Below are 20981 nucleotides of genomic sequence, written 5' to 3' on the forward strand. Positions count from 1 at the left end.
ACGATGTTACGCATTCGTAGCAAACCCCTTTCAAAACGCGCGCGCACTGACGTCACGGGTCCGGCGCTTTGGCGGAGTGATACAGTACATGAGGTGGTGCCGTTCTCGAGTTGTAACCGAGTATAGTAGAGACTATACTAGGTCATCTGTCTCCACCATCGACTTCACAGAAGTCGACGAAAGCCCTTCTACGCGTTTCCTGAGCGAAACAAACTTGCATGAGCGAGGGCGACGAACTGGGCAAGTTGGTGAATGTTCCTGGTGAAAACGGCGCATAAAAGACGAAGACAGAGAAGGGAAAACACAAACACGCCGCTGAACGACTCCTTACCACTCCTATCTCTTCCTCTTCTCCCGCCCTCTCTTTTATCCACTGAACCCCACACCCCCATTGCAGGGTATACCTAACCAGGCTCTACACCTGGTTAACCTCCCTTGCCTTTCCGTCCTCTCTTCTTCCTTCCGGCTCAGGTCGTTCGCAGATTGGTCACCACTGTGGCCCTCCCCCGAGTCGGTGACCACCAGCGAGCAGACACACCAGTAACTGCACTGGCTGATTCGAGAGACAGACAGACGGACCAACGGTTTTCCGTTTACCTAGCCCTATAAAGGTTCGTCTGTAAAATAGAACTGGGTTGCCGACGCGTTGTTCCGTCGTAGAAATTTTATTGAACTTCCATTTATGAGTGCTTCTGCCACGAGCCGGACATTAAATACAACTTCGTTTAATTTGAAAGAACTAGTCTTCGGTAACTCACCTGTAATCCAACTATAGGCAAACGTTTTTACTGCGATGCAGTATACCTCTAACCAACCGAGGAAATTTCGTGTCCGCGTCAGCAGAAAACTCCAAGGCTACTACTGGCGACACAAAGAAGCGTCCCAGGATACTACTGGCTACACCCAGGCTACACAAACAAACGACTGGTACTGCCAGGGATCGAACCTTGGCCCGAAGAGAAGTGGAGCGAGAGCCCGACGCCTTTCCGACGAAGCTACGCCCACACGCGGAGACGGGGAGACAGACGGTGGTTTGAATTGTGCGTCAGAGGATGGGGAGGGCACTTTTTGGAGGCAACACGCAAAACAAGAGTGAGGGCGCAGTGTGAGAGATGACGCCATGGCCGCGCGTGCCGCCCTCCTCCTCACCCTTCGACCGACGCTCCTCTCCGTTTTGTTTCTGACGATGCTGCTGCGTTCGGGATTCCGCCCCCACGGATCCCAGGTAACGTGTTTTTTATTCCTTTCTAGGGAACCAAAATTGTCCCGTTGGCATGTCGGCGCTGGGAGAGGTTGTCGCTGGTCTGAACCAAGATCACGGCGTACGTTATAAGTGTTCCGACCATCTGGAATGGAAAAGAAAAGGTAGGGGGAACTAAGTGACACTTTACTGAACACCAACCTGTTTCACGTGAACTGGAATTAGGTTAGGCTGTATTCTTCTACGTACCAACATGTGTGGTGTTTATCTCACAAAAAATTCCCCGCATTTCCCCGAGGGGAAGAATGTGAAAGTGCGAATGCACGAGTTGAATTTGCGCGGTTCGGTAATGTTCGCGAAAGAGAGATCACACACACACACACAACTACAAAGAAAGAAAGATGCATTTATTCACAGACACCTATTTGTGTTGTCATTGTACTTGATTGCTAGAGCGGATCTCAGCCTTGAAATTTCGTGTCAGTACTCCTTTAAGCGGGCGCATTAGCCCTTCTCACGCCCGATTCCTGGCCAATCCCCCACGTGGGTATGTGCCATGTCAGCGGCCAGGCAGCGCGCGCCCATCTCCCCCCGTTGCCAAGGAAGACGAGGAGATTCCTGGCCAATCCCCCACGTGGGTATGTGCCATGTCAGCGGCCAGGCAGCGCGCGCCCATCTCCCCCCGTTGCCAAGGAAGACGAGGAGATTCCTGGCCAATCCCCCACGTGGGTATGTGCCATGTCAGCGGCCAGGCAGCGCGCGCCCATCTCCCCCCGTTGCCAAGGAAGACGAGGAGATCCCTGGCCAATCCCCCACGTGGGTACGTGCCATGTCGGGGGCCAGGCAGCGCGCGCCCATCTCCCCCCGTTGCCAAGGAAGACGAGGAGATTCCTGGCCAATCCCCCACGTGGGTATGTGCCATGTCGGGGGCCAGGCAGCGCGCGCCCATCTCCCCCCGTTGCCAAGGAAGACGAGGAGATTCCTGGCCAATCCCCCACGTGGGTATGTGCCATGTCAGCGGCCAGGCAGCGCGCGCCCATCTCCCCCCGTTGCCAAGGAAGACGAGGAGATTCCTGGCCAATCCCCCACGTGGGTATGTGCCATGTCAGGGGCCAGGCAGCGCGCGCCCATCTCCCCCCGTTGCCAAGGAAGACGAGGAGATTCCTGGCCAATATCCCACGTGGGTATGTGCCATGTCAGCGGCCAGGCAGCGCGCGCCCATCTCCCCCCGTTGCCAAGGAAGAGGAGGAGATTCCTGGCCAATCCCCCACGTGGGTATGTGCCATGTCAGCGGCCAGGCAGCGCGCGCCCATCTCCTCCCGTTGCCAAGGAAGACGAGGAGCGCGCGCACCCGCAGCTGTTGCTATGCGGACGGCGGCGGGCGCTTCAGGCTCGCTTAAGAAGTGCATTCGCACTTAAAATTCCCCGCATTTCCCCGAGGGGAAGAATGTGAAAATGCGAATGCACGAGTTGAATTTGCGCGGTTCGGTAATGTTCGCGAAAGAGAGATCACACACACACACACACAACTACAAAGAAAGAAAGATGCAGTTATTCACAGACACCTATTTGTGTTGTCGTTGTACTTGATTGCTAGAGCGGATCTCAGCCTTGAAATTTCGTGTCAGTACTCCTTTAAGCGGGCGCATTAGCCCTTCTCACGCCCAATTCCTGGCCAATCCCCCACGTGGGTATGTGCCATGTCAGGGGCCAGGCAGCGCGCGCCCATCTCCCCCCGTTGCCAAGGAAGACGAGGAGATTCCTGGCCAATCCCCCACGTGGGTATGTGCCATGTCAGCGGCCAGGCAGCGCGCGCCCAATTCCAATTCCATGTTCCCTCCCTTCCCCGTCAGAAAAAAAAAGAAAAAAAATGTGGGGAACAAGACCTGCTCCAGCTAGGCTATGGCAGGTTTAAAGCCAGTATAAAATAAACAAATAGGGCGAAAAGCCAAACAAACATTTTTAAGAAAAACCAATTTGATGATTAAAAAAAAAATACCCCGACGTACGTAACAGCAGGACAACCAAGCAAAGTTTAAAAGACTAACTAAGCGCGAAGGAACATCAAACAAAGCATAGGGAAGAACGTTCTCAAGTCAGTTCGGCACAAAAGATCGCACAACGTAGCAGTTCCACTCTCAAGTGTGTACAGCACCCTCAAAGAAAGCCCGAGTCAGAGCTGAGGCGGCATTATCAACTCTCACAGACACCAGGTGACACGCTGTAGCACAAGGACCTTGGGCACACAATATCGCGGAGGTGCAGTCCATGGATGGCACGTATCTAGGTGTTAGTTCTACTAAAAAGGCGGCAAGCGGGGGTGAAGGTATAAAAGAAACACTGAGAAAAAAAAAAAATCACTGAACACACGTAAGCGTCACACCTCGGGCATAGATCGGGAAATAAAATCGGTGAGGTCCATGAGAATCTTCACGGCTGTTGAACTGTCCAAAAGGTGACGAAGCTGTGGTGGCTGTAACGGTGAATTCGACAGCCGACGAAGTCTCTGAATATAGCTGGCCGTTTTCGGGCATTCTGTTAAATAGTGCCCAACCGAAGTGGCAGGCGCACCGCAGAAGCACTGACAGTTTGGCGTGAGTTGTAGACGGTGAAAGTAATGAGGAAATCGACCGTGTCCAGTTATCAGGTGAGCTAGCTTCTTGGAAGGCGGGAAAAAGGTCCAATACACTGGGAGTCCATCGATATAATTCAGTGTCGCAGTTGTTAGTACTCCACGTCTCCTGCCATACCAAGCGACCGACCTTCTTCAGCAAAGAACGCACTCTGGTTCTCGACCACCTTCCACGAACCTCCTCTCCTCTTGTGGCAGCACTGCGGGCGACAGTATCCGCAAGCTCATTCCCCCACACACCAGAGTGAGCTGGCACGTGGTATATAGATACAGGCAGTAAATTTGAGAGCAGGGAAATATTCTCTTTTAGGCGATGAATGGTAGCGGACTGATTAAATGAATTATTGAGAGCCAATAAAAGCGAAAGACTGTCTGAGTAGATACTGACGGGGCAGGAAGGTCTGTCGTCCAAGAGAAACCGTACGAGTTGTTGCATGGCAATCACCTCGGCATCAAAGGAGGTGGTTGGACACGCCAGACGGAACCTCCTCACCGCATACACATGGTCTGCCCCATTCAAAATAACAAAGGCTGCTCCTGATGCAGTCGACGTGTGTGATCCGTCTGTGAAGGCGTGCAGAGTGGAGAAGTACAGCCTGCGGTTTGCTTCCGTTCTGGTGAGACGGTCGTAACGGACACGAAGTCGTCGCGCAGGGTGTGTGTCGACCTTGATGGGCAGGTCCACATCAGAAGGATCGAACGATGCCGTGTTGAAGGTCACTGGTTGCTGGTGATGAAACAATAGAAACATGCGCACTGTGATGTCTAGGTGGATGTGAAGCGGAAGCGCATCGGCAAGGACTTCTAGGGCGGCGGTCCGTGGGGTAGTATACGCCCCGGTGACGGCGAATAATGAAGATCTTAGCAGCGAGTGTACGCGGGCTTTCAGCAGATGGTGTTGGTTGATGTGCCACCATGCAGGCGCTGCGTATGAGACTGCTGGAAGGACCACAAGGTGATGTAACTGACGGAGATGAGATCGACTGACTATGGTATGCATGCGGGCAAATCTTGTGAGCGAAACTGCCATCTTTTCAACTGTGAATTTCAAGTGGTTTGTGTGCGCCACGAATGTGAGGTGACTGTCGAAAATCACTCCGAGGAGTTTCATTTCCGTCACCTGCTTGATAACTGCGCCGTTGAGCTTGATGGTTGGTTTCCTAATAGCCCCGCGGTCACCTTTGGAGACAAGAAGGCAGGAGCATTTAGCGGGGTTCAACTTTAATTTTGCGGCTCCGGCCCAAGCAGTTATCCTAGAGAGGGCTACGTCAGCAGTCGCCTCCAATTGTCGACGCGTACGACCATGAATAATGATCACGGTGTCATCCGCATACGCTTGGATGTATGCATCTTGAGGCATGGGCAGGCAAAGCATATCATACACATATGCGTTCCACAAAAGTGGGCTGATAGGAGAGCCCTGAGGAGAGCCTTTTGAAGTGGCATGGGTAGTGCTTCCTGAAAATGTGTCAAAGGAGACGGTGCGACCCGTTAGAAACGATTCCAGGAGCTGGTAGATGTTGCGGGGGCAATGATGAGATCGGAAAAAATATAATAATCGGGGATGCCAGATGCTATCAAATGCGCCTGTAAAGTCTAGTGAGATTACGAGTGAAAGTCCCCCACTGTCTTTATGCTGCTGCAGTCGATTGCGTAAAGCAAATAAGGCAGACGTCGTGCTTTGACCGGTAGTGAAACCATATTGCTGCGGATGAAGTAAGCGAGATCGTTGTAGGAAATAATATAAGCGGCCATTTAACATTCTTTCCAAAAGCTTGCCAATCATAGATGTCATGCATATTGTCCGGTACGAAGAAGGTGCAGTGGGTGAGCGTCCTGGTTTTAACAGAAAGGTGACACGTGCTTGTTTCCAGTGGGGGGGAAAGTGACCGTTCGCGAGACAACAGTTGAAAAGACACAGTAAAAAATTAGGAATATGATGAACGAAAAGACGAACCATGGGAGTTGTGACACCGTCGAGACCTGGCGCTGCATTAGCATTTAAATTTCGAGAGGCCAATTGCAGTTCTTCTAGCGTGAATGCATCATCTTGTTCTTCCGCGGGGTATGGAGTTGAAGCCACTATGGTTCTAATTGCCATGTGGGCCAGGGTGTCATCACGTTTCATCAACAGGAAAGTGAGTCCGCATAAGCAGATCCGCCGACTGTATTGTGGATGTTGTCGAAGTGTCGTCCGTCACATGTAGTGAAGGCAAAACAGAGGGCGCTCTAAGCTGGTTAAACGCCACATTAAAAGGTGGTCCAAAAAGGTTCTTGCCGGACGCTCTCGAGCATGCCTGTCGCACAGCCTTGTCTTTTGCAAGCTGAATATTTTCCCTGTACGCAGCAAGTCGCCGATAGTAAATGAATTTGTAATCCGCTCGTAAAAAGGGGTCGCGGCACTGCTGGTACCGGCGGCGCAACACTCGCACGGCTGATCTCTCTCTCGCAATGGCGTCACTCCACCACATGTTTCCCTTGTGCTGCTTCGGAAGCCGCTCAAACTTTCTTTTGAGACAGTCCAGCTTAGAGTAAAATCTGTCCAATGACGAGTTGAGGGCGCTTGGTGTAGCAATATCTTGATGAGTGAAACCTTCAATCCAGTCATCACTTGCTAATTCTTCAACCAGATGTTGTAATGCGGCCTTGCTTAAGCGTTTTTTCTGCGGTAATTGCACCATTCTGGGACCAAATACCACATATTTATGATCAGATAGAGTTGGTGTGTCTCGAACTTCCCACAAGGGGTTGCCATCCCAGATAGTTCCGGAAACGAGGGTGAGATCAATCCAAGACTGAATTGATCTCACCCTCGTGAGATCAATTGATCTCCCCCCGTTGCCAAGGAAGACGAGGAGATTCCTGGCCAATCCCCCGCGTGGGTATGTGCCATGTCAGGGGCCAGGCATCGCGCGCCCATCTCCCCCCGTTGCCAAGGAAGACGAGGAGATTCCTGGCCAATCCCCCACGTGGGTATGTGCCATGTCAGCGGCCAGGCAGCACGCGCCCATCTCCCCCCGTTGCCAAGGAAGACGAGGAGATTCCTGGCCAATCCCCCACGTGGGTATGTGCCATGTCAGCGGCCAGGCAGCACGCGCCCATCTCCTCCCGTTGCCAAGGGAGACGAGGAGCGCTCGCACCCGCAGCTGTTGCTATGCGGACGGCGGCGGACGCTTCAGGCTCGCTTAAAGGGACACTGAAGTGAATTTGTCAAGCTCCCGTTTTTGCTTGCACTGCGTAGACTGGCTCAAATTAGCACACTTTTCATCGTTTATCCGGTTGACAAATCGGTAATTATTTTACAAAGCGCGAAAGAAGAAAAACTACCATGCGCGGTTTGCGGCGGCCGCACCAACTAAGGCTGTGACGTTGGGAGGAGGGGCGCCGTGATTGGACGATGCCCAAGGTTAGCAATCACACAAGTTTCGGTTTCTGTTTCGGTTCTGTAAAACATAACCAATGGCTTTGTTGGATGGGCATTCTCAATATCTCAGTAATCATCGTACCGCGCTTCTGCCATGTTGTCGGCTGTAAAATGCACAAGATAAGCCTCCCAGGACGGCTTGTAGTCGTAGCATTCACTAGCCGAGACCTACGCAGTGCATGAACGCCCTCCGCGTACCCGCAGACGCCCAAATGTCATGCGCTTTTCCCCCATATTTGGAGCTTGCCTCCCTCATGCCTGTATCGTAAAAAGCGTGTTCGCACCAGGCCAAGGGTCTGTTCATTCTGGCCTGTGCCCACTGCCTGCAAGCAGTCGGTGCTTATGGCAACACCACGCCAACGAGAACTCGCTAGCGCGCCAGTGCCAGCCTGCGCGCGTTTTGTGAACTAGTTCGTGTAGCCATGAACGTTGCGGCCCAAAAAAAGGTGAACTCAATATAGAAAACATCGGCGGAAAACAAAAAAGTTAACTTACAAAAAAAAAAAGCACGTACCCGCGGGGATTCGAACTCGTGACTCGCAAAACATTTGCGGGAAATTCCCAGCGCCCCAGACCGCTAGGCCACGCAGCGGGATGTGAATGCCTTGCTAATATAGGGTATATATTGTACAACCGGTTTACACTTTTATTTAGTTTTGGCATTTCAAGCCGCTTAGGTGACTATTTGTTGTACTGCGATCGTGCAGTAAGCGTCGCCCGAGTTTCCACAGTAGCTCACGTCTAGCAATTGCATTTCGTAGACGGAAAAGCGTTCGCAGATGCGTAGTGCTGCTGACCGCTGTGCTTGTTCGCCCAGCGCAAAAAAGTGCTTCCCGCGCCCTAGTTTTACGCTGTACGGTAAAAATATCAGTTGATTTTATTTGCTTAGTACCTATATTGACTTCGCTGACTCTTCTCCCGCCTTCAAGAGGCCTTATATTTTCCTACTGGCGTACCAGTCAGCGAAGCGTCGCATGTGCAGCGCTTGTGTGAAGCGACCTTGACTTGGAGCTAGATACAGTGTACAAACAAACCAAGTAAAGAAAGGCACATTCTTCCATTCACAAGTGTCCTGGCTTCGTTTCAACTAAGCGAACGAATTGCGCCCAAGCAATTTTTTTTAACCTCCTTGATTGCGACGACCCGCCGGCGGCCGGCGGACGAAACGCTGGGCCGACTGACTCTGTCGGCCGGGGAGCCGTGCAGTAGCGCAGCCGTGGCGCAGACAATTGCCAGCTCATCCCCTCCTGACGTCACACGAAAACGCCACAGAAAATGGGCGAGCGTAAAGAGAGGAGGACAGCGTTTTCGAATTAGTTTTTCTACTAAATAAAATCGCGTAAACGCGCCTAGAGTGGTCGAAACATGGCCTGGGGACTCCGGACTACAATTTGCGCTAGTAATCCCGCAATGTTTACATATCACTTCAGTGTCCCTTTAAGAAGTGCATTCGCACTTAAAATTCCCCGCATTTCCCCGAGGGGAAGAATGTGAAAGTGCGAATGCACGAGTTGAATTTGCGCGGTTCGGTAATGTTCGCGAAAGAGAGATCACACACACATACACAACTACAAAGAAAGAAAGATGCATTTATTCACAGACACCTATTTGTGTTGTCGTTGTACTTGATTGCTAGAGCGGATCTCAGCCTTGAAATTTCGTGTCAGTACTCCTTTAAGCGGGCGCATTAGCCCTTCTCACGCCCGATTCCTGGCCAATCCCCCACGTGGGTATGTGCCATGTCAGCGGCCAGGCAGCGCGCGCCCATCTCCCCCCGTTGCCAAGGAAGACGAGGAGATTCCTGGCCAATCCCCCACGTGGGTATGTGCCATGTCAGCGGCCAGGCAGCGCGCGCCCATCTCCCCCCGTTGCCAAGGAAGACGAGGAGATTCCTGGCCAATCCCCCACGTGGGTATGTGCCATGTCAGCGGCCAGGCAGCGCGCGCCCATCTCCCCCCGTTGCCAAGGAAGACGAGGAGATCCCTGGCCAATCCCCCACGTGGGTATGTGCCATGTCAGGGGCCAGGCAGCGCGCGCCCATCTCCCCCCGTTGCCAAGGAAGACGAGGAGCGCGCGCACCCGCAGCTGTTGCTATGCGGACGGCGGCGGACGCTTCAGGCTCGCTTAAGAAGTGCATTCGCACTTAAAATTCCCCGCATTTCCCCGAGGGGAAGAATGTGAAAGTGCGAATGCACGAGTTGAATTTGCGCGGTTCGGTAATGTTCGCGAAAGAGAGATCACACACACACACAACTACAAAGAAAGAAAGATGCATTTATTCACAGACACCTATTTGTGTTGTCGTTGTACTTGATTGCTAGAGCGGATCTCAGCCTTGAAATTTCGTGTCAGTACTCCTTTAAGCGGGTGCATTAGCCCTTCTCACGCCCGATTCCTGGCCAATCCCCCACGTGGGTATGTGCCATGTCAGCGGCCAGGCAGCGCGCGCCCATCTCCCCCCGTTGCCAAGGAAGACGAGGAGATTCCTGGCCAATCCCCCACGTGGGTATGTGCCATGTCAGCGGCCAGGCAGCGCGCGCCCATCTCCTCCCGTTGCCAAGGAAGACGAGGAGCGCGCGCACCCGCAGCTGTTGCTATGCGGACGGCGGCGGACGCTTCAGGCTCGCTTAAGAAGTGCATTCGCACTTAAAAAATCAAACACTAAGCTTACTTTACTAAATCGCTGTTGGTTCAATTTGGCCACGCTGTCTCCATCTACGTCTTTGGTAATGGATATCTTCGGTTTCATTTAATGCTGCTTTTAAATTCATTAAATTTCTTTGGATTGGATTTTGTTGGAATTTTTTTTACTTCCGATTTATCTGTTACGTGGGCAGATGATGGTGACGTGTACTCAAAGGCTGATATGGAAAGCTCCAACTGCCCTGATTTGCTGGTTCCAGCGATAGCCTTGTGATCGCTGCATAGTTACTGAAATGGAGCGCATCATAGTGTGGTACCTACTGAGACGATGACGGACTTCTTGAGGAGGAAGAAACCGCCACCGCTGAGGCACATTCCTTCAGGGTCGATGGCGTCGTGCAGGAAACTGACCTGCGAGTGCAAGAGGGTCGACAGTTGTGGCAGAGCGGAGTGCGGTCTTGTTGTGGTACGTACTCAGCAGCTTATTTGCCTCGGCAATTTAAATGAAAGGTTACACCAGGATAAGGGGAAAAAAACACAGGTACATAAAACATTACAAAAAAAACATTAAAAGTATAAACAAGAAACAAGCATCTTTTTTCATCTGTATACCAGATTTATAAGAGTGGTACTGATTGTGTAAGCATCCCTTCTGTTGCCGTGTCTCCAAAGCAGATAGCGTTTATTGAAGACTAACCTTTATCTTTTACGAGTGAAATGGTCGAACTGGTATAATATGCTTGTTTCTTGTTTTTGCTTTTGAATGTTTTTTGTAATGCTTTATGTCTGTATTCTTTCCCTCTTATCGTGGTGTAACCTTTCGTTTATATTGCCGAGGGGCAAATAAGCGCTTTGTTGGTAGTCAGCGCAATGTGTGTGTAGCCTCTTTCTTTGTGTCCCGTCTTGAGCGCTGGTTTTGTACGATGTATGAACCAACGAGCCTAAACACTTCCATTACTCAGTAGCACTCACGTGCGAATGCGGATGGGGGGTTTTTAGCCGTCGAAGAGAATGCGAAGAGATTATTGATTTCCTTCTAATAATTTTAATTATTTCCCAGTGTACCAAGTACAATCCCAGGTGAAAATGTATGTTTTTTACTAGCTGGAATATTGAACTGGAAATTTCCTCTAGCTAGAAATATTCTAGCAAGAAATAGCACAATTTCTAACTAGAAATTCAGTTTCCAGTTTATTTACAGCTGGATTGAGATTTACTTTCAGCTAGCATTTTTCAGCCCAGCTAGAAGAAAAAAAAAACCCGCAAGTTGGAAATAATCGTCTCTAGATAGACTAAGAATTTTTTTAGTTAGAAGCTGTCGATTCCAGCTAGAATCTATAAATTTAGTCAGAAATGAAGCCGGAAATTATGATTTGTTGCTATAAATGCTCTTTTCATTTTCACGGGGGATACGTTTTATTTTTGTTCGTTCGTCTAGCTGTCGCAAAAACGGCCCCACACCTAGAGCAGCTAAACCGAAACTATGCCATTCGTAATGACTCTGTCCTCTATCAGCCGTGACATGTTGTATGCTCTTCGGCTTTTGCGCCTCTGCGGTTCACCAAATGAGCCTCTATGTTCGCTCTCAAAGTATTTGCTCGCACGCGAGTGCGTTAAAACGTGTTCGCGTGATATACCCTTCCGCCACATGAGTTATCCTATTTCAGATTCTTCCCCGCTCTCGAATGAACCCAGGAACACGTGGTTAAAATGCCCGCTTTGCACAGAACGCCTGCCGGCCACGGAGGCTATATTCCGCTCCCAACTAGGTACAATCCCAAAACTTCCGGTCAGAAGCAGGACGTTAATTAAACGCGTTGATATGCCGCATCACACCTCTAAACCGACCTAACGACACCAAACCACCCCTAATTATATACGGAAAGAATGAGCAGGCTACTGAGACCCAACAGGCGAGTTCTTTTAGCCGTTGAGTAAAATAATAGAAGCAGTGTTATAAGCGAACCAGCAGGAGGCGCTTGGTGCGCGCAGGAAGTACCGGGTCTGTAGCCACAAGGAAACGGAATGTCGAGTTCCTTAGGTTCTACTCTTGTTACTTTTTAGCTTGTCCTTGTTGGCTGTTGAATCGTTACCATTGCACGCGTTGTTAAAACGAAGGTACTCGGATGGTAGTAAGGTGTATCACGGTCCTTTTCCCATTTAACGAAGAAGCATTTTCAAATGACATTGAACAAATTAATGAATCGATGCATTTGATAAGGTATAGTGAAAGACTGACCTCATCATGGAGGTGGGGATCTGTGGCGTGGAGCGTGTCCGAAGCGCGAGCTGAATCTCGTAGGCTTTCAACCTGTCGATGAAGATAAGATATTTTCACACTTTTTGTAGCGTGAGCTACACTGGCCGAGGTTGAGCAGAAACTGCTCAACCTCGGCCAATCTCAGCGTGGCTCCTGGAAAGCCGTGCTGCGTATGCGCGAAGAGCAGTGACGTCACACGGCGCACAGTTGGTGCTCAACCTCAGCGTGGCTCCTGGAGAGCCGTGCTGCGCATGCGCGAAGAGCAGTGACGTCACACGGCGCACAGCTGGCGCGCCAGAGCCGCCGCCGTGACTGGATCGGATTTGATTGGATATCATTTGATTGGATTAGAAATCGTTTTAGCAGCAGTAAGCATGAGCTAATCCTAAGCTAATCCTAGACAACCAGGAAACCTAAGAATAACCGGCTGAACCTTAGCTCGCGCTACGTATATCCTGGCATAACCGAGCTAAGCCATTGCTAATTGTTGCCCTTGAAACTAAATTAAGGGGGAACCGGCTTCATCGCTACTGGTTTACGAAATGAAATAAGCGCTACTCTTGACGTGACTTTGATTAAGGAGGTGTCAGATTGATTATTTGGCGTTGTTAGCAAGGTTTGCAGAATCTAACAGCGAAACCAATTAAGAAACCCATGGCGAAGTAAGGGTTTACAACGGGACCCGGATGGTCTCACAAAAGCATTTTCAGAGTTATGCAGGACATATAGTTTACTTATGACTAGTCCAAAAAGAAATTACGGGAAACTCACTCTCGAGCTTAGAAATTAGTAACATCATCAGGGTACCGAGCCGAACTTTATTTCTGGTCATGCACTATCCTGGAATTATTTAGGTTCTGTTCAAGTCCTCCTCCACGAAAGAGAAAAATAGCGGCTCAATCAAACTGTTCGAACCGGTTCGTTCCAGTTCATAAAGATTCAGCTAGAAGCTAAAATTAAAACGGCACTTAATTTTAAAGACGATCATTTTCTTGCGGGAAGTGAATTTTCACCGGGTGTCACCAGAGACAGCCATGAATTGTTCCTGGCAGGTCGGCTCACATGTTTGTCCCTTATTAATTCCCCAAAACCCTCCCGCAGTGGCGACTAACCCGTGAACCACCAAGCACCCAAGGGGGAGTCACCGATCAGTAAAGCACTCATTTGATTAGTTGTCTAGTTGCTGAACGTAGGCTTGGATGCCTTGCACTTCATAGGCAACCGGTGCAAGAGAAGGATGGTAGAAGAAGCACAACACGACACGATGGGCGCAAGTTAGACCGGCCAGTAGCTCTTGACCGACGCTTGACCGACTTATGATAGACCTATAATTCCCTAAAGTAATGATCAATAACCTCGAGACAGCACAGCGATTTGAGATAGGTGGCGAGGCAGTAGAAGTGGTAAGCGAATATATCTACTTAGGCCACGTTGTGACCCCGGATCCGAACCACGAGGCAGAGATAATTAGAAGGATAAGATTGGGGTGGAGTGCATTCGGTAGGCATTCTCAGATAATGAATGGCAGCCTACCATTGTCCCTGAAGAAGAAAGGGTATGACAGCTGCATTTCACCGGTACTCACCTACGGGGCAGAAACTTGGAGGCTCACTAAGAGGGTTCAACTTAAATTTAGGGCGACTCAGCGAGCAATGGAACGGAAGGTGATAGGTGTAGCATTAAGGGACAAGAATAGAGCAGAGTGGGTCAGGGAACAAACGCGCGTTAAGGACATATTAGTAGAAATTAAGAAGCAGAAACGGACGTGGGCAAGGCATGTAATGCGAAGGCAAGAAAACCGTTGGTCATTAAGGGTAACAGAGTGGATCCCTAGAGAAGGCAAGCGTTGCAGGGGGTGGCAGAAAGTTAGGTGGTCAGATTAGATCAAGAAGTTTGCTGGGATAAATTGGTCGCAGTTAGCACATTGGAGATTAATGGGAGAGGCCTTCGCCCTGCAGTGGGCGTAGATAGGATGGATGGATGATGATGATGATGATAATTCACTAGTGGGTGACGTGCCCACGAGTCAATAGCGTGGCCCAGACGATGGATGAAGAAATAGCTGGGATGCGGAAGAGAAAGCGGGAATGGGGAGGCGGAAGGAATACCGGGAGCGGAGGAGAGGGAATGGAAGAGAAGTTCGCACTCCCTCGTACTCCTATTCCCACTCCTCTCCCCGCTACTTCTAATGATACTCTTAATAAAAAATAGCAGTGGCTTAGCTCGGCTATGCCAGGATATACGTAGCGTGAGCTAAGGTTCAGCAATCCAATCTAATCCAATTCAATCCAGTCCAGTCCAGTCCAGTCCAGTTCAGTCCAGTCCAGTCCAGTCCAGTCCAGTCCAGTCCAGTCTAGTCAGTGCTCCTCGCGCATGCGCAGCATGGCTCTCCAGCAGCCACGCGAAACGGCTATCAAGCGGCTCCGACGCAGCGTCATACTTGGCTACTGCGCAATGGAGGCGCACAGCTGGGCACGCGCCGGCGCCAGTGCGTCTGCCGCGGCTGTGACGTCACTCCTCTGGTATGCGCAGACCGGCGAATGTGCAGACCTAATTCTCTACACACCCCTACTCCAATTGGATTGGGTTACAACCCAATTTAATCCAATCTAATTGAAATCCAATCCAATCCAATCCAATCCAATCCAATCCAATGCTCCTCGCGCTGGCGCAGCACGGCCCCTCAAGGTTCACGCGTACTCCTGTCACACGGGAACTTTCAATCCGGATTGAAGCGAAGCGCGATTGACTTTTCGAGCGCTCTCGACACCTCGCCGCTGCTTCACGACACCTTTCGATCCCGATCGAGAAGTTGCACCGTTTGCACTCAAGTACGCCAGATGGCGCTAAAAAAATGTACTTCTCGGCCGGCGTCTGGTAACTTTGCGCTGTCGTAGTTTTACGGAACAATATAAATGTTACTGCACGCTTAATTGGCTGAAGTTACTTGATACAATTTGTGACGTTCGTTGAAGTTGTCACCTTCTGCGCCATTACTCAGCGGGGACGAGAGTATTACCACTTTCGTCCGATCGCGCTTGGAAACCTCAATCGCAATTGAGAAACCAGGATTGAGTTCGAGAGGGATCGGGCTCGATCGCGATTGACACTGCCGTGTAGCAGCGCCCGATCCACATCGACTCAATCGCGATTGAAAGTGCCCGTGGGACAGGGGTATTATTAACCCTACTACCGAGGCGATACGGCACGTAGGCTCTTCCACTAGCAACTGCATGGTTAGGAAATAAACTGGGTGTAGGAAAAAGTCTACACTAGATTAAGATCATTCTTATGATTAGGTTATGCATGGAAAGTTAGTAAACGAATGTAGCTCAGAAGGGTGTTATCGCTAGGACTTTACTATAGTGAAGGCATTGGGGCCTGCGTCAGTTAGTAACCCTGGCTAGTGCCGCATTTACTACCTCCGGTTACTAAGTACCTAGTGTATACTGGGACAAGTAACTTGCTAGCGTTCCGTTAGGGAATGCAACAACCTTTTTTTAAGAGTGTAGGGTTCTAATGCTGTAGTCAGTGCCGTTTAAAAGTTCTACTCACCTCGTCTCTCAAGCCTTGACTGATGAGTACAATGTGCAGAAAGCTCAAAGAACTGTACGCCGTGTAGGCGCAGCACTGGTACACGAATAAGGCGTACGCGTCCGTGCAGATAAGGCTGTACAAAGTCATAGAGTGCGTCCACAAAAGCAACACCGAGGCCACCGCAAGAGCCGGATTCCAGATCTCGTTGATGCAGTTCTTCAGTCTTGTGATCTCAATCACGTTGAGGCGCACTGACTCGACCTTCGCAGACGGTGACAGACGAGCCAATGACGTCACCGACTGTCCTCCGACAACCTTCAAACACTCGTCGAACGCTTCAGTTTGTGCCCGGACGTACCACACCAGGACTTCTCCAGTGGATGCAAGGACGACGTAGGGGAGCGATTCGTATAATAAGTACCCGACCCAGCACGCGAGGTTGATGATCCCGGAGGCAAAAGTCCACTTGCCGTGGGCGGCAGGGTTGCCCGCGTAAAAGGCGACTACGACAAAGCAGTAGCACGTGGCGACCCCGAAAAGAATCAAATTTCTCAAGACGACAGCCGAGTAGGTGCTTCGACGGACGTCCTGCAACCTGGGTGGGCGAAATCCCGATGACTTCTCGAACTCCGCGCACTTCCGGAAGAAGTCCAGAAGCCTGGGGGAACTGGCCACCATGGTGACGAAGTTTACCACGACCTTCACCGTCAATGCAGCGTGGACGAGAGCTGTGAGGGACTCGGTGAATTCACGGACGACGTCGGAGCGCTGGACTCTTACCGCAATGGTTCTACCTTCGAAGTAAGTAATCGCCAGTATCCACGCTAGGGAGTAAAAGGTGTAGGGACGCTTCCAAGTTGCATTGGCTCTGTGAACTGTCTTTTCCGTCATGTTTTGAAGGAAGGAGCATCCGAAGACTCGGCAGAGAATTTCGTATCGGGAGAAGCTTCGGATCATGTAGCACTCCATCTTGCCTTCTTTAAGCTTACTTTCTGTGGAGCGTTGGGCAGGAACGTATCGCTGTAGATTGAGTTAGCTTGACTCTAAATGTCTAGGGGTGGGGAAGGGGAAAGTAGACGAAACAAAGTGAAACACAGATTTCGTTCTAAGTGTTTTTTTTGCTGTCGCGGCATCTGGTTTTACGTGCAACGCCAAAAGCTCCAACGACCCGTGATATATACTTTTATGTCGCGCCACTTGTCCTGATGGTTGTTTGGTTATTAATTTTTAGCAAACTGTGATCTACGATATAGTTTGCTCGCACTTGCGTACCCCATCATGGATCGCCACCACCATCATCGGCATCGTCATCATCATTGCCACCACTAACAACAACAACAACAACCCTTTCACTAACCGAAGGGATGACTGGCTCTTTACGAGGATTAAGGTACCGCTCACTGAAACAGCGGTGGAGTGTGCTTTCTAGAAGGTGGGCAAAAACATGACTTTAGGTCTCCTGCAAGGTAACAGGGCATTTTGGAGGTGACCTTTGAAACTGCTACTTCCCGTGACAATGGCACACAAAGGGGCTCACCAAAAATTATTTCACTGTTGGAAATGCCCTCAGTAATGTCTTCGGTAATGTTTTTAGATATATTAAAGTTTTTTCGACCTCTCTTTCAAACCATTCCTGGTCTCCACCATGCCCTATACGCTGACGATTTAACTCTTTGGACCACCACTGGATCTCCTGGCACACAACAAGGTAGCCTACAACAAGCCATCGACACCATTCTCGCTTATCTCCGACCTCGAGGCCTCACGTGTGCCCCCGGCAAATCAGCACTCCTCATCCTCCGCTCCCGAACTCGTGGGCGATGTCCAGTTCCCACAACCGATCCTGCTCCAACAATCGGTTCCATACCAATTCCTAAAGTACACACCCTTCGTATACTCGGAGTCCAATTCCATCAAGATGGCTCTGGCACTGCAAGTTCTTCCCCAGCTTCAAGCCACTGTCACCCAACTCACCCAACTCATCAAACGGATCACAAACCAACGTCAAAGTCTCAAAGAAGACGATACAATACGACTAATTCAAACACTTTTAATCAGTCGCATCACATATTCCACCCCATACATCGGCCTTAAACCCAAAGAACGGGAGAAAGTCGACATACTAATTCGAAACGCTTTCAAAATTGGACTTGGCCTCCATGCTCAAACCGCTACTTATCGTTTCCTTCAACTCGGAATCCACAACACCCTCGAAGAACTCCTGGAAGCTCAACGCAACAGCCAACTCACCAGACTCCTCCTTAAGCGGGATTCACACGACGGAGAACCCCTCTCTTTTTGGCCCGCGGGAGCCGCTCACGTGACCGGTTTTAGGCTCCGCCCCTCGCTGGGGATCGCCCGCGGATGCTCCGGGAAAGAAAATGCCACCGCGTGTTTTCTCTCGGCGGCGGCGGCCCTCCGTAGGGAATGGAACCAGTTTTTGGCACATAGGGCGAGGCTCGCGCGGAGGAAGCGAGCCTCGCCCTCGCTTCCTCCGCGCTGTCGTCTGCTAGTCACTCCGCGCAGCTCCGCACGTGTGGATGCGCCACCAAGACGGAAAATCCGGTCACGTGGTGTTGACGTCACATATCCGTCCGCCTCCGTGAGAGGGTTTCTCCGTCGTGTGAATCCCGCTTTACCAGTATACCGACGGACACGTTCTCCAGGCCCTAGGATACCCGACCCCACCTGCTTCACAAGCCCTTCAATGCATTCCATCTTCGATCCGGTCCGACATTACTGTATCCAAAATTCCTAACAATACGCACCCAGAATTCAACCAAGGTATTAGACTCTCCCGGGTTAAACATCTTCGATCCCAATTCCACTTTCATCCCGATACTCGCTACAACGACGCCGTCCTCTATACCTCATGCCAGGCTCGAGCTCTGGCAGTTCTCAACTCAAGGTACACTTCTCACCTCCCTCACAACTATCTCCACATCAACCGCCACTAACGGAGAAATTGCCATAGCCATCGCCGCACAACTGACTCCGAATACCTCGCGATAATAAGATTCCCAGCAAACTGCCGTAACATTCAACGTGGATGCATCTCACTTCCCGCCTTACGCATACTCGCATTGATCAATCCCCTCCCCGAGCTGTACTTCGTCTGGAATCCTGGCCACTCGTCCCTCGACCGAAATGAGGAGGACAGAACCCACGGTCCAGCCTCCTCAACCTCCCACTGTTCCATCACGCTACCAGACACCCTGCACCATTATCGCAATCTTCGCCTCGCCTTGCCTCAACCTCGCCCTCAACTAACCAAGGAGGAAGCAACCATCTGGCGTCGATTACAAACACCTGTTACAACGCACCCATCCTCCATGCTATTTCCCCTACCCAATACACCCTCACCTGTCACTTCTGCCCCTCTGTTAACTCTACCTACCACACGGTGTGGGCATGTCAAAACACCCCATCGCTTACCCCCAATCCCAACCCTTCCCCAGAGCAGTGGGAAGGCCTGCTGACCAGCTCCCGTCACGCAGGCAAGATCTTTCTGGTCACCCGTGCCAGGGCTGCAGCCAATGCCCGAGGGTACCTGGACTGAGGCGAACCCATCCCACCGAGTGACGGCTCAACCACCACCGTTTCCCTATTAAAAGTTTATTCTCTCTCTCTCTCTCTCTCTCTCTCTCTCTCTCTCTCTCTCTCTCTCTCTCTCTCTCTCTCTCTCTCTCTCTCTCTCTCTCTCTCTCTCTCTCTCTCTCTCTCTCTCTCTCTCTCTCTCTCTCCCTCTCTCTCTATTTTTTAAGCGGTAGAAGGGCAGAAGCGGCCGCTGTGCCTGCAGGAAGTGTGGCGGTGCTCCGCGCACAGCGTCTGCCTGACTGGCAACTGCTGCGCCGCTAGATGAGGCTGCGGCGGTGGTTTTAAAAAAGCAAAAAAAAAAAGCTTCATGCGTGAATGGCTCTATTTTAATACGTTTCGCAATGCCGACGATTGGACGACTGGTGACTGAGCGCTTTCGCAGCGGCCACCGAATGCCAGCCACCCGATGTGCCCGTCGCTTCCACCATAAGAGTAAGCTACTCGTCGAAAGGGTATCGCGGACACTGCCCATCGCGATCTGTTGCGCGAGAAATGCTTATCCCAGAATACCTCGCCCCCACTCGCTGCGCGGCGACCGGGTTCACACACTTAACCCGATATGCGCAGTCACATATCAAGCTACACCGTGCTGGGGCAGTTCGACTTTCGAGTTTACACGACGTCGATGCGACAGAAACTGGGTTCTGCGCGTTTCTGTCGCAGCTTCGTAAACGCGGTTAATGGTTGGTTAATTCATCGTCTTGACCACACCGTTGCGTCGACGAGACCACCATGACAATAATTGGTTACACTTATCTTTATGGCCAACCCGTTACGTCGACAGTGAAAAATCACGGACACAATGACGTCAGCAGTTTTTGCACATGAATTTGCTGGCGCCTGACGTCGATACGTTAAAGTCTCCGCGCCCAAAGTTTATTTCCCGTCGCTGTCAGATTTTTTTCTTTGTTGTTGCTCTAATGTACAGTCTTTGTCAAAATTTTGTGGGCCACGGCGACCATGGCCGGAGCAGACGCGCGGCCGAGCAGGGGCGCTGCGCGTGTTGCTGTCGGCTGGTTACGCGGCTAAAGAGAGTGAGGGGAACTTTCGCGCTTCCTTTCGTAGCATAGCTGGCGCGATAAGTGCAGCGGGGACGGTTTCTCCGACCAGGCGCGCTTCGGTTCAGCGCAGGCAGTTTGCGCAGCAGTTGTAGATCCGGACGCACTACAAAAGCAAAACCATAAGTTCCCCTCGCTCTGTTTAGCCGCGCAACCAGCCGACAGCGGCAAGCGCAGCGCCCCTGCTCGGCCGCGCGCCTGCTCCGGCCACGGTCGCCGTGGCCCACAAAATTTTGACAAAGACTGTGTGTTGCAACGGTGGTGTCTGCTTTAATTTAAGGAACGTCAGAGAATTTTACTTACAATTATTCGCCGTCTTCGCGATGCCAAATGCAGGTGGCACGCGTTCTTCTTCGCGGGGCGCCGTCATCTAGAGCGCGACCTTTAGTCAAATGGAAGTCATCAAGTGCTACTCTGCAGCTGGTGCTCCGCTTTTTTTTTCTGTTTTTTTCTTTTTTGCTTTTGGCATCGGTGCATGCCGTTGTTTTCAAAGAATAAGACCATTCGCTCACGCCCATACACTTTTCGAACCGGAGGCTCTCTCAGTTTGGCTATCGCTTGACTACGCTGATTGATTTCCCGCAGAGCAGTACGCATTGCATGCTTGAAAATGCGGTATAAAGCGCGAA

General features: G+C 50.9%; 1 protein-coding gene across 1 annotated transcript; it reads right to left on the reverse strand.

The window, feature by feature from the left end:
- Window positions 1-1021: 1021 nt before the first annotated feature.
- Window positions 1022-16734, reverse strand: LOC144141679 (uncharacterized). The gene is made up of 4 exons (XM_077673206.1): window positions 15716-16734; window positions 12140-12211; window positions 10222-10311; window positions 1022-1346 (listed from the first exon to the last, which is right to left on the reverse strand). The coding sequence occupies exons 1-4, from the start codon at window positions 16664-16666 to the stop codon at window positions 1248-1250; spliced, it is 1212 nt and encodes a 403-aa protein (XP_077529332.1). The 5' UTR covers window positions 16667-16734; the 3' UTR covers window positions 1022-1247.
- Between the last annotated feature and the right edge of the window lie 4247 nt (window positions 16735-20981).

Source organism: Haemaphysalis longicornis, unplaced genomic scaffold (assembly GCF_048455015.1).
Source record: "Haemaphysalis longicornis isolate Haplotype H1 unplaced genomic scaffold, Haemaphysalis longicornis Haplotype H1 scaffold_6, whole genome shotgun sequence".
In the NCBI taxonomy this organism is placed as follows: Eukaryota; Metazoa; Arthropoda; class Arachnida; order Ixodida; family Ixodidae; genus Haemaphysalis; species Haemaphysalis longicornis.